Raw genomic sequence first — 14,282 nt, 5'->3', positions numbered from 1 at the left:
ACCAAGTTCTTGTACCACATAGTAGTATAAGGATCAGAAAAGATGTTTTATTTGAAAGCACTGTGATAACTGAAATGGTGTACAAACATACAATATTATTAATTGGGAAACAGTTTAAGAAAATGTGGGGCACAGGAACAAAATTAAAAGGATAAAACATAAGGATAGATATCAATTTTATCTGGGGTGTGTGTGTGTGTGTGTGTGTGTGTGTGTGTGTGTGTAGAAAGAGAGAGGGAGAGAGAGAGAGAGAGAGATTTACCCTCATGATTTTCTTAAAAGTTTTAATGGCAAATGATGCTTATACTTTATAATTATGTATATAAAACATAAAATAAAAATTGGAAGTATTTAGATGAGTAAAGTTTTCTTTTTTTGTTTATCCAACTGTTTGGTGTCTGTTAAACACGAAGATCAGGGTGGAGGTGAGAACTCTCTTTTAACATTCATTGAAAAAAATACTGAAACCAATATTTTCAGCACAAATATTAAACTGCCTTTTCTCTACCGATTGGTAAAAAAATATATTATATTTTGATATTATTTTTTCTTTTTAAATTATATTGTTATCCATCCCAGCCAAAGTCGTGCCCCGTCATCTGGTAGAACTTGAGGTTGAAAGGCCGGTAGAAGTCCCGCAGTCTCTGCACCACCTCGCGGTCGATCTCCGGGTGGGTCCTGCCCTTGGTCTTGCCCAGGCAGTGGGGTTTGCTGCTGCCCTCGGCCTTCTTCAGGCAGGGGAAGCCCTTGGTCTTGTTGAAGTAGAAGTGCTTGTCGGTGATGATCCTCTTGAGGCCCAGGAAGTCCTGCACGCGGCCCAGCTCGCCGGCGGGGTCGCTGATGAGCCGCTCCCCGCTCACGAAGAGCATCTGGCCGATGGGGAAGTGGCGCAGCCAGTGCTCCAGGTGCTTGGCGTAGATGCCGATCTGGATGGCGCTCCACGACGTGTCGATGAGGCCCGTGGTTCTGTTTTTGAACGTCAAGCTCTCGAAGGTGGGGATGTCGGGCCTCTTGGAGAGCGTCTGCGTGTAGTCCGAGATGGCTCTGGTCACCGGGTCCCGCACCACCACGATGAGCTTGGTGTCCTTGGACATGGCCGAGATGCGCGCGGGCGCTTCCCGCGTGACAAAGTAACTGGGCGTCTTCTCCATGGTGATCTGCCCCTCCAGGGTTCTCGGCATCAGGTCCCTGAGGAAACACAAAAAGACGTGTTAGTGTCTGAAAACCGAGCGACTTACCCTGATTTACATAGACAGGTCATTCCAAGAAGAGGGAGTGCAACATATATTTTGGAGCCAGACTATTGGAGTTGCAATTTCAGCTCTCACTTACTGGATGTGTGACTGCAGACAAGTTGTATAAACACTCTGCACCTCTGGTTCCTTGTGTATTTAATGGAAAATAATAATAATAATATTCATCTCACATGAATGTTGTGATGATTAAATGAGTTAATATACCTCAATAGCTTAGAAAAGTGCCTGGCACAGAATAACTGCTATGTAATTTTTTTACTTTTTATTATTATCAACCCACAATACTGTAAGAAAATTCTTTAGGTGAATTAGAATATTGTAATAAACACAATTATACTGCTATGAGATAGTATTAAAATACTCTGAGCCCTTTCTATAGTTTTCTTATAAACAAAGCAATTATATTTAACATAATATCATAGCATACATGTATAACGCAAAATACTTCTCTCATAATTCCAGAATATTCTCATAACAAGCAAGACTTATTGAATAATCCATCTTTTATCTAATTATTTGAAATGTCATCATTACAGTATTCTAAATATCCTGGTTCCCCTCTACATTGGCCTAATTATTGTGCTATTATCAAGTGAGAGTGTATTTTCATGTATGCCAAAGTAAATTCTAACTTTCTATTGTTCAAAATATTCTTGATGAGTCTTGTCTGTTTATTCTTTCTGATGAATGTTAGAATCACTTGGTCATGCTAAAAAAAAAAAATCCCACTGGCAGCTTGATGAAGCAGATATTGCTACCCAGGTCAAGCATGGTTTCCTACTGAGAACAGATGGATCTCAGAGCCAGTCAGAAAGTATGAGCAAGATAGATAAAACCTATTTACTCTTCCAACTTAAGTGCACTGCCATTAAATCCACCATACATATATATGTATATATATATATATATATATATATATATATATATATATATATATATATATTCTAATTCCACATTTTATAAGAAATAGATGTTGCTCAAATCAATATTAAAATAAATGTATTTGGGGAATTTACAATGACTAAATTTTGTGTTTTGTCCTTTGATCCAATGATAAGAAGAATCAAACTTATAAATATCCTTATATAGGATTCACTTTCATTCCTGAAATGAACTTTATTTGATCATGGTATTCTATTCTTTTAATAGGCATGTAGTCCTAGATTTGATTCGTCTTTATTTTGTTTTGGAGTTTTCACCTGTACTCATTAATGAGGTGTTTCTGTAGTTTTTCTTTTCATTCATACCTTAATCAATTGTTAGAATATGAAATATTCTACAAACAAAAGGAGTCGAAAAATGTTTCATGTTTTTCTGTATCCTAGAGAAGTTTAAGTAGGAAAATAATTTTCTATTCCTTCAAAATTTGATGGGTGTCACCTACAAAGCCATCTAATACCGGCACTTTTGGGGTGAGGGTAGTAAAGGAACTAGGATCTTCAAAATCTCTTTTTAGTTTGTCTATCTATAGTTACTGGTTTTTTGTAATACTCTGCCTTGTCTTTTGTCAAATTGGGCAATTAGTATTTTTCTATAAATTACCCTTGGCTAATTGAAGTTATATTCAACCGTAATTTTGTTTTCTGCTTCTCTTTATGCTTGCTAGGTTAGATGATCTTTTTTTATTCTCTGATTTGCCTTTTAGCTTTTTAATGCCCCCTTTATTCTTTTTCTAGTTATGCTTTGTTGTTCTTCCAATTTATTTAACTGAATGCTTAGTTCATTTATTTTTAATCTTTCTTCACAAGCAATAGAAGCATTTTGAGGCTATTTTCACTTTAAGTACAGACTTGGTCAAATTCCACAAGTTTTGATATGTACTGTTGTCATTTTCATAACTCCACAAATATTTAGGAATTGCATTTTGCACTTGTTATTTCCTTTTTGGTCCAGGCATTATCTAGGATTGCTTCTTTTTTTAATTTTTAATTCTAATGGTTGACTTGCTGGTTGTTTTTTTTGGCTGTTGTCGGTAATTTTGTTATAAATTTCTATTTTGATTTTGTAATAAAAGAATGTACTTTGTGTTATGTGAGTTTGCCTTTGTTGACTTCCTATAATTTAGCTTTATCTATACTGTTTACTAACTATATATTATGAAAAATTTCAAATGTATACAAAACTAGAAAAATTATAACAAATCTTATGTGCCTTACATCTAGTTTCAAAAATTAATAACAAATGGCCAATTTCATTTCATTCATAACTTTTCGATTTCCACTTCCCCACCACCCCAAATGGATCTCTTTGAAGGGTATCTTAGACTTTGGGTCAACTGGGTCTTAAACATTCTGGTTCCCGTCTGTATTGTATCGGACACAAATTCCTCAACATTTGTGACCATCTAGTAGCACTGACACTGCTTTAGTATAATGATGCTGGTTTTCTCCTATTTTGCTTTCTTTGATGTTGCAGTCAGGTTATCTTTCCTTTCTTTTTTGTTTTTTTGGAAGAGGGAAATGATAAATAGATGTCTGATATCTGTTGCTTTTTAGGAAAAAAAAAGAAATCTGCAATTTCTTTAAAAAAAAAAAAACATTTAATATGCCTATTCTCCATTTCTTAACTATATCTTAAGGTCTGGGTAAGACTGAGAAAAGCCCAGGGAGTTCAGTGTTGACACAGGGAGATACAAATTGTCATTACTCTCTGTGCAACACTGGTGCCACTGTGTGACATGGATTCACAGATTTTGTCACTGTGTACCTCCCTTAAATGGATTTGAAAAACTGGATATGCCAACCTACTGTGGAAGCTGAGGTTATACTTTTATAAGATGAGCCAGGAGATCTATCCACAAATTGTTGGAATATCTCATTAAAGAACATTTGATCACATGTGTGAAAAAGTTTTGGATGGTAAAAGTAAATATCACTAAAATGATAAGGAGTATTTGTTTATTTTTTAAAAAAATCAGCATTCTTGCTTCCTTTCCTAGAATCTCTGACTTTTAACTACTCGACCTCATATTTTGACTAATAAAATAGAGATAACATACTTCACTCGGGAGCTACTGGCTGGTAATCTCAGCCTTCCTTCCCTCTGTCTCTGGGGGAATGCACTGATCACCAGCAGCCTTTCAGTGGAGATTAAAGCAGCAGATTGTGCTAGGCCAGAGGAAATACTACTAATATCTTTCAAAAAAGAGACCATATTTTAACTTATCTCAATAGAGTAGGGAAAATAGCTATCCAAAAGAGGGAGTTGAGAAGGAAACGACTAAAATAGGATTTCAGAAGAAAAATATTAATTCCTGTCATCTACAGGATGAGAAAAGCTGACTGCTTTAGCATGGGGTGGAATGGGGAGTCGAGGTTAACTATAAACTGCCTGCAAGCTACTTTTTTAAAAAGGAAGAAGTGATAGTCTAAATAAATCTTTAACTGAGCTTACACTGTAGAAAATGTTTGATATGTGAAAGAACTTGTAACAGCTTTTTTTTAAATAGCAGTCTCCCTTTTAATTTCTTTATTCATTTCCTTACCGCAATTTGAATTTTAATGGTTAGAAAAGAGCTCATATATGACATAAAATGAAATGCACATATAATTTGGAATACCATATTTCAAAGTGTTTAGGAGAACTTAGAAACTGTCTTTCCTTACCTGAATGAAGTATATACTGTGACTCTACACTGTAAGGGCTTGAGTCTAGGATGGGCAATGAAAAGAACCATCCCAGTATTATAAGAGCTTTGCAGAAATACCAGACAGGCTATGGGAACAGAAACGGGTATGCAATGAGAAGACATAGGAAGTTTGCCTGAAGACAGAAAAAGTTGGGGTGAGGATGAGAAATTCAATTGGATGATGGGAAGGATAGATCCTTGGAGGCCTTAATTTCCAGGCTAACAGTGTAGGCTATTCTAATTTCATCTCTAAATGGTGAAAAGGATTTGAAGACATTTATAATAAATATGGAGATAGGGAAATTGTTAGAAACCAGGATTACAAGAAACAATTAGAGAAGCTTATTTGTTTCTCCCGAAGAAGAAAAGGATAAGAAGGGATTTCACAAACCAATTAAAGATTATTACAAGGTGAGTTGCATACATTTGCTCTTTGTCCCTGAAAAACACAAGAAGCATTCACAATAAGCAAAAGGTAGAAGCAACCAGGTGTCCATACGCAGATGAATGGATAAACAAAATGTTGGCCTCATAAAAGAAGGAAATTCTGACACGTGCTACAACATGGATGGACTTTGAAAACTTTATGCTAAGTGAAATTAGCCAGTCACACCAGGGCAGATCTGTATGATTCCATGAATATGATACTTCATTGACTTCTAGAGGAGTCAAATTCATACAGACAGAAAATAGGGTGGTTGCCGCGGGGTGGGTGGAGGAGGATGGGAGTTGTTTACTATGTATAGTTTTGGTTTTATGAGATAAAAAGAGCTCTGGAGAGTGAGTGCTTAACAATATAAATGTACTTAACACTACCGAACGGTACACTTAAAAGTGGTTAAGATGGTAAATTTTATGTTATGTCTATTGTACCATAATTTATCTTTAAAAGAATTCCCCACAAAGACAAGGGCTTCACTTGCATTGATAGAATTTAATTAGACAAAGGAGTCTTTTTGGCTTTGCTGATAATTAAACATTAGCCCAAGGTACTGGAGGAGGCTGTTGTTTTGCTTTCCTCTTATTAGACCAAAGAGGAACATACTAATTTATGAAATTTTGGTGGCGCTTTATGAAATTAGAAGATGAGGTTTGTGTCCTGTCTCTGCCTACTGCCAGCTGGGTGACCGTGGCCTAGTCATTTAACCTCTCAAACCTCAGTTTGCTCACCTCACCAGAAAAATCCAGCCACAGGTTTGGGAAATCTCGACAGTAAATGGGTGTCAGCATGACGATTACTACAGGGATTATTCTAAGCACTTTTCTTAAGAAAGTGACACCTGCTGTTCAGAATCCCCAACTGCCAGGAGAACCCCATTCAGTGCAGATACCTGGGACCCAGAGGAAATGAGAGACCCTCTGGCATGTTCCTGGAACATCCACACATCTGTCTGTTTGAGGCTTCCTGTTTATGACATGTAGACAGACAGTGAAGATACCTGATTTGAGGGACATGAGCTGGCAAAGAAAGCCAAGTTCTTTGGAAGGATGGAGATAAGCTTGCTATGGTGTGAGAGAGATGAACTGTTTTCACGGGGAATCAATGTCCTACTATGAGGTGTGGTGCAGTTGTGCTAAGAAGGAATCTGGTAAAACTTCCATCTGATTCAAGACATTGTGCTACCTTAATGTCCTGGGGATTTTATTTTGGATCCAATCAGTGACACTGGGATATGTCTCTAGGGGCCTATGTTTATTTGAGCAACTGTCTATGGTGTGGGAAATGTTACGGCTAAGTAGGAACCATAACAGACCTGAAAACTACTTTGTTCTTTTCTACCTGAGCCATACCAAGTGAGTAGTTTACGGTAGGAGTACTAAGATGACCCAGAGGGATTCCACACTGCCACGCTGCTAATAGGACAGAGCTGCCTCCATGGACAATCCTAGAGGCAAGGCCTCCCTTGGAAGAAAAGGACCCACTGTTCTAGCACTGTCCGCACCACCACCACCTCCATGGCCAGGGGCACCACCCAGAGGTAGCCCTCAACGACACATATTCATTGTGCATACAATCCATCAAGAAAGTACAAGCAAGGAACCCACCTCATGTGTTTCACCCTTCTTATCCATTTGGGCCATTTTCCCTGAATTCCCACTCCCTTATATTGCCTTCTTGCTTCCACACCCGCCCCCTGGAACTGGTACTGGCTCTCTCTGGAGGTACTTCTTCCTAAAATACTATCTTTCCCCATTATACTTTTAATAAATGGTGTCTGGTTAACTGGTTATCCATATAGAAATATAAATCAGATGGATCTTGAGATTATTATGCTGAGTGAAATAAGTCAGGCAGAAAAAGTACAGAACCATATGATTTCACTGATATGTGGGATATAAAACTGAAAACAAAGGAAAAAGACAAACAAATGAAGAAACAAAAACTCATGGACACTGACAATAGTTTAGTGGTTACCAGAGGGTAAGGGGGTGGGGGGGGTTAGATGAAGGTAAAAGGGATCAAATATAAGGTGAACTGACTCTGGGTGGTGAACACACAATGTGATATATATATATATATATATATATATATATATATATATACACATACATATATATATGATGTGTTACAGAACTGTACACCTGAAACCTATGTAACCCAATTGTCACCCCAATAAACTTTATTTAAAAAAAATCTTAATCTCTTACCATATATGAAAATCAGTTCCTGATGGCATGTAGATATAAATACGAATGATAAAATAATAAAACTTTTGAAAGGAAACCTAGGAGAACACCTTAATAATTTTTAGTGGGGGCAAAGATTTCTCAAATTTCTTAAAGGAAGTAATGATGAATTGGAATATATTAAAAACAGGAGCTTTGTTCATCAAATTATACCATTAAGAGAGTAAAAAGATAAGCCTCAGAATGAAGAAAATATTTAAAATACATATATCTGACAAAAGATTTGTATCCATAATATATAAAGAGTTCCTAAGTATAAAAAAAGACAGCGCAAAAAAAAAATGAGCAAAAAGCTTGAACAGATACTGAATACAAAAGACAGTATCCAAATGGTCTGTAAATGTATGAAAAGATGCTGAATTATATTAATCATCAGGGAAATGCATGTGAAAACACAATGAATGCCATACCAAGACACACTCACCTGAGTGGCTAGTATAAAAACCATAGAGAGTGTGGGCAAGGATGTGGACCAACTGGTTCTGTGTTGGTTTGAGTCTAAACTGGCATAATGACTTTAGAAAACTGGCCCTATCTACTAAAGCTTAACATGTGCATATACTATGGCCCAGCAAGTTCACTGCCCGGGCTCTACTCATTAGAAATTGTACATATGTTCACCAAAAGACATGCTCATAAATGTTCATAGTTAATCAAACTAGCCCCAAATGCAAGCTGCCCAAACTTCTTGTATATCCTTCTATTTTTGAGTATATATATATATATATATATATATATATATACATATATATATATATACACATACATATATATATATATAATATTTCATATGTGTTTGTATATGTATATGTATCATAAACTACTATATATATGAACTACTATATATATAAACTACTATATAGGATTGTCATGAATGACCAAAATCTGTGAATATACCTCACACACACAATGTCAACAAACATAGCCAGTCACAAAAATGTATATACTATATCATTTCCCTTATAAAAAGTTCAAAAACAAGCAAAAACTCACCTAGAGCATTAGACGTCAGGACAGTGTTTACCCTTGGGGATTAGTGACTGGAAGTGGGGAAAAGAGGTTTCTGGAGAGATGGAAATACCCCGGTTCCTGAGCTGGATGCTGTTTACACAAGTGTATCCACCTTATGTAAAATTATTGAACTATATTCCAGGATCTGTGTCCCTTTCTGAATTATGTTATACTTCAATAAAAGTTTACAACAGATAAGGAAATTAGTGGACTGATTTTTCATATTCTTTAAGAAAAACATGCATTTCTTCAGAAAAGGGCATTTGCAAAACCAACTACATCTCCAATTTGTGGAAATTCAGATCCTGAAGTAAAAGAGGTTGAACTCCCATCCCTGGGAATCAGTGGACCTCTCTCTCTGTGACCACTCCCCCCTCACCCCAGGAAAGTTATCAGAAGAGGAGCTGCCTAGTCTCTGCCGCCCACGTGGGCCATTGATTCTCAGGGTGCTATAAGCTCAGCAGTGCTCACAGTGTCATCTCTAGAGTGTGGGCACTAGCACAGAGATATCTGAAGAATGCATCATGTTTGCACAACACTTTATCAATTGCTTTCTCATTTAACCTTTACACAGCCATTGGCGAGATAAAGTAGATAGCATGTTCCCCATTTTATTCTGACCAGAAGCTGAGATTCAGAGAGGCTACTTGGCATGCACAAGTTCCCACAATCAGTATATGGAAGGCCGTGGATGGTCCTAGGGCAAGGTTATGTCTATTGCATTGAATCAGAGATAGTCTGCTGGCAAAGAGAATAAGAAAAGAATATACAGGAGATGGCTTGGATGGAGCAAATTTGACAGATGGAGAACTTGAGAATGTGAGAAAGTTATCCAGAAGGTGGCTGTGAAGATCCTAAAAGACCCAAACTGAACTGTATACAGACGAAGTATTTGACTTCTTGTATGGGGGAGTTCTATAAAATTAAATTAGATTAGATTAAAAAGATGACAGTATGATTAATATCAGTGATAAATCTGAGGCAATGCACAAATTATAATGGAGCAAGAATAGAATGCAGGTAGTTACATACTTTCGGAGGCTCTTCCAATATAACCCACACTTGAGGAGCTAAAGACCTGGATTGATAGTGGGAAAGAAAGAAGTAGTGAGAACATGAGAAATATTGAAGGGAGAGAGAACTGATGTGGCTGAAGAGCTGATTTATGAAGGGAGCAAAGTAGACGTTTTCAAAGGATGTCCCAATGTTTTAAAGGTGGAGAATGGTGAAAATTTTGCTAAACAAAAACAAAAAACCGTTATTTTGAAAAACAAAGTAGTCCCCCTCTCCCTAAAAAAAAAAAAAAAAAAAAAAAAAAAAAAAAAAAAATGTAAGTTTTTCTTTTAGTAGAGTTGAGGCTGATTTGTAAAAGTTAGGACTTCTGCCTAAGAATTCTAACAAAGGCAAAACATTACTAGTTTATTCTAAACTATGTCACAGATGGATAATATATCTCCATGAAGACAACATAGCTTTAGAAAAAGGACAAAACTAGAAACAGGAGTGTGGATTCAGTCTTTTTTTTTCTTTATTAACTTTTTAAATTTTTTTAAATTTTTTAAATTAGTTTCAGGTGTACAAAACAAGGTAATAGTTAGACATTTATCATTTATATCCCTCACAAATTGATACCCCCTCCCCCATCTACTACCCCTCTGACAATGCACACAGTCTTAACTCTGCTGTTAATAAGCTGCATGATCTTGAGTGAATCACTTCAGTTCTCTAGGTCTTGTTTTCTTCATAAGCCAAATAAGACTATTGTCCTCCGTGTCTCTAAGGCCTTTCTACCTCTAAGATTCCATGTATGGTGTAGGACTCTAATTCATTATTAATTTGTTAAATGTAAAGCTGTGCACAGCCTCACACTGTTCTGTTCTGAAGTGTGACTCCACCAATCCAATCAACAGTTTTGTGTAAATTATTAGACAGGGCACTTCTTCATTAACAGAACTGATTTCAAAATCAATGAGATCTGAAAGAATGCAACTCAAATAATGGATGCCAAGAGAAAGCGTTGAGGTTCATTCAAATGAAGGCTCATATGGCATTTCCCCCGCACTTTGAGGTCGCAGAAAGACCAGGAAATCCCACTGCATTTGATAATGCAGTGACCAAGGAAACCCATCTCTGCCCCATGTTTCCTCTGTGCCTGAAACATCAAAATAAGATGTCACAACTAGAAGATAAAGTTCATGGATAGGACTAAGTCGTAAATAACAGATACGGGGCAGCCACTAATTCAAGTTCAGGTGCCTTACGAAGAACATGATGAAGACAGAAGTAAATGAACTCTTATTAAGCATTTACTGGAGACCAAGATCTGATGCATTATTTCCTGCATCTCACAGCAGTGAAATTATCATAATTTCACAGATGAGGACATAGATTCAGAGAGGTAATGGGATTTGTCCAAAGATATGCAGTAATGAGTGAAAGGGACAGACTGAAAATCCAGGTTCATTCATCTTCAAAACACATATTCTTTTAACCTTCCCAGACAGCCAGGGAACATCAGTGGGACTCTTTTGGTTGATATCATTGGCCATCTTTGACATTCTGTCAAAACATATGCATGTTAAAGGCATGGCTTGACTATTCACCCCAGAGTGCAAATCATCCTGCGTGGACTGTGCAAAGAGGTAGAATACATTGCATGTTTTTTCAACAGCTTTCTTCTGAAAGAGAAAGACCTGCTCCCAGGGAAAGTCCCTGAGTTGTAATGCAAAGGTAATTTACCTTGAGGAATAAATAAATCTGGCCCATGTACACATACATTTTTTTTAGTCTACACTACCAAACAGAACCATGTGTCTGTTTTTGGAAAGCTTTGGCAGTAGAAAATTCTAGGAAAAACACGCTCTTTTCATGGCCACAGCATGAAGGTAGTTTGTGGGTCCCTGATGGCATGAGCCTGGAGCAGAGGAAGCTGTTGCAAACTCCTAGTGCTGTCAGCCTGCCATCCCTCGGGCCAAGCTCCAATCACACCAATATTTCTTTTCCTGCTGTTGTTGTAGGGGACCCCACTCTAAACGTGCCTTGTAAAGCTGGAAAGAAAACTCCCTTTAGTTGATTTGGCTATTATGGAAGAAGAAGACACGTTTTTAAACCAGCTCCCACACTGACGGAATCTAGATGTGCAATTCTAATAATCAAACCATTGTCTAGATAAGTCAAACATCAATCTTAAAGGCTGGTACACTTCCCAGTGCTGGTGATAGTGGATTTCTTATAAATCTCTTAGCTATCAAATAAAGAGAAAGAGATGTTTTTTTATTCCAAAGAAAGAGAAAGGCTTTATGACAAAGGAAAAAAGTTTATTTCAAGAAAGTGACACAATGTCCATTGGCACTCCAGGGGAGAGAGAAAAGTCAAAGATTCTCAATTGATAATTTTGGGGAACCTTATAAGAGGGCAGAAAATATTATCTGTACTCAGGTCACCGGAAGAACAGTTCTGAAAGGAAAGGGGCAAGAGTTATCTTGGGTCATAAATTCAAACAATAATGATTTATGTTTGTGTAGGACCTTAGCGTTTCCCAAGCAATCCCACAAATTATCTCAGTTGTTGACTCTTAGGAAATACAAAAATAGACCAATATCTTACAAGGCTCATTGCTTCACCCTCTGATCTTCTTCTGAGTTTACTTTATTGGAGAGCTAATGCATTCATAAGATTTAAAATATCATTTCTAACCCTGTATACATTATCCCAAACCCTGTTTTAAAATGATTTCTGGCTCTTGGAAAATGATGTGCTTCTCCCAGTGTCCTATCAAAATATCAAAGAATATCCAAGGAAAAAAAACCCTAATATTAAAAACTAAAGTTCACAGACAAATCGTATAATGTCAGTATATATAACCCAATCAGAGCCTAAGAAACCACCTGGAAAAAAAACAGGAACAGGTCATACCTCTCCACAGTGGGTCCGTCTCTGGATTTAAGACACTCTTTATGCACCAAGCTAAAACGTGACAATTATTCTTTTATCCCTGTGTGCAGAATTCAACACTTGCATGCCCCTGCGAGTTAAATTTTGCAGCCTGTGCGTCACTGGTGCCTGATCCTAACTCCTCACTCTAGTGCAGTAGATAGCCACACTTTAAAAAACATTAATAAAATTTTTAGAGTTTCAGAATAAAGAAAGTATTTCATAGACATTCATACAGAAAGACAAACAAAATAACACAATAACTAGGCTACTGACAAATGGGGGGAGGAGGAGTTTGGCTTTGGACTTTAATTATGAGTGTCCAAAGGCTGTAAAAGATTAAAGAGGAATAGACCTTTGTACTCAGGTGAGTTTTACTTCATTTGAAGTTGTATCAAAATGACATTTTCAAACATGCAGTGATTCAAAAATCTTAGCAACCGGTGGTGGCTAGCATCTACCTTGAGAAAATCAAACATTGAAGTTTCATTTCAGTTAAACCACAGAGAGAGCCAAATTAAAAGCTCAAGAATGAAGAAGTCAGTGTATAAAAACCTAAGGGGAATCTGAAATTGCTTAGAATAGAAATAAGTCAAAGAACAATACCAAATCTAGTTATAAAAAATGACAATAAATAAAAGAGTAAAAATAAAATAGCATTAAATTAGTCAGGATCTAAAGCCTGATATTCATAAACCCTTAGGAGTCTGTGTGTGTGTGTGTGTGTGTGTGTGTGTGTGTGTGTGTGTGTGTGTGCATGAGAGAGAGAGAGAGAGACAGAGAGACAGAGAGAGACAGAGAGAGAGACACAGACTGATTACAAAGAAAAAGAGCCCAAGAAGGTGGGAGAAACAACAGAATGTACAGGAGAAAGGAAAGGGGGAAGACTGTGTTCTAAGCGGCAGCTCCACTGAACATCAAAACTGGAGCAAATGTGGAAAAGCCCTTATCCAGCCCCTTCATTTCACAGATGTGGGAAGATCTGAGAAGTCATGGAAGCCAAATGAATACAGAGCTTGACCTCAATTCCGGTTCTACTGGACCCTTGGTTCACCGTTCTTTCGATAACTTATCATTCTGCCTGAATTCTCAAACTACAATAGAGACAGGGCTTGGCCAACTTGATGCTTCAAAATCTCAGAAAGTAAAGTTTCTCTGTGGAGGGAAAATTCCCCTGTAGCGCTTCTGAAGCAGGAAAGTTCCATTCAGCACGAGCATCGATGAAAGGGAGAAAAGTACAAGATACTAGGTACTTTAACCACATTATAAGATCAATCTAGAACAGGAACACTCAGTTGTTAAAGTGGGCAGGGTTTGGGCCAAAAACAGGCACTGCTCCCTGCTTGGTGGCGCCTGCCACAGCAAAACCCGTCTACTGGCTCATCGTGGCTTCTGACAGGGGTTTATATAAATGATTAGCTTGAGAGCTGTGCTATCAGCTTTTGTGCTGCTGTGGACAGCTGCTTCAAAACAGACTCTTCGTCAGCCAGGAATTATCAGGTCTTTGCATATGTGCTTCGGGAGATAAGGGAAGAAGCTTGCTTTCCTTGCCTGGAAATCAACAATCTAAGGAGAGTGGGGAAGCTGAGGGAGAACCATGTTGAAGTCACAATAAGGAAAACCCTGAAATTTTAGAAAGGTTCTTTGTTACATTTTGGCAACAGTGGGTTTTTCATTTGTTTTCTGTTTGCTTGATTTTCAGTTAGTTTGTTTGTTTACTGGGTACTAGACACAGAGTAGGTGCTAAGTCAGTATCTCTTTTGAGT

The 14,282-nt window shown here is 37.5% G+C and overlaps 1 protein-coding gene across 1 annotated transcript in view; it reads right to left on the bottom strand.

The window, feature by feature from the left end:
• Positions 1–307: 307 nt before the first annotated feature.
• The window catches only part of LOC117012735 (heparan sulfate glucosamine 3-O-sulfotransferase 3A1), an 88,615-nt gene continuing 74,640 nt past the window's right edge, over positions 308–14,282 (bottom strand). The window contains exon 2 of the mRNA XM_033089136.1: positions 308–1,188. Within this exon, the coding sequence (XP_032945027.1) occupies positions 567–1,188 (622 nt within the window). The 3' untranslated portion in view covers positions 308–566. The remainder of the gene's footprint in view (positions 1,189–14,282) is intronic.

This window comes from Rhinolophus ferrumequinum, chromosome 21, assembly GCF_004115265.2.
Source record: "Rhinolophus ferrumequinum isolate MPI-CBG mRhiFer1 chromosome 21, mRhiFer1_v1.p, whole genome shotgun sequence".
Taxonomy (NCBI): domain Eukaryota; kingdom Metazoa; phylum Chordata; class Mammalia; order Chiroptera; family Rhinolophidae; genus Rhinolophus; species Rhinolophus ferrumequinum.
Note: the sequence above shows the minus strand (reverse complement) of the source record. Positions and strands in the feature narration are given on the sequence as shown.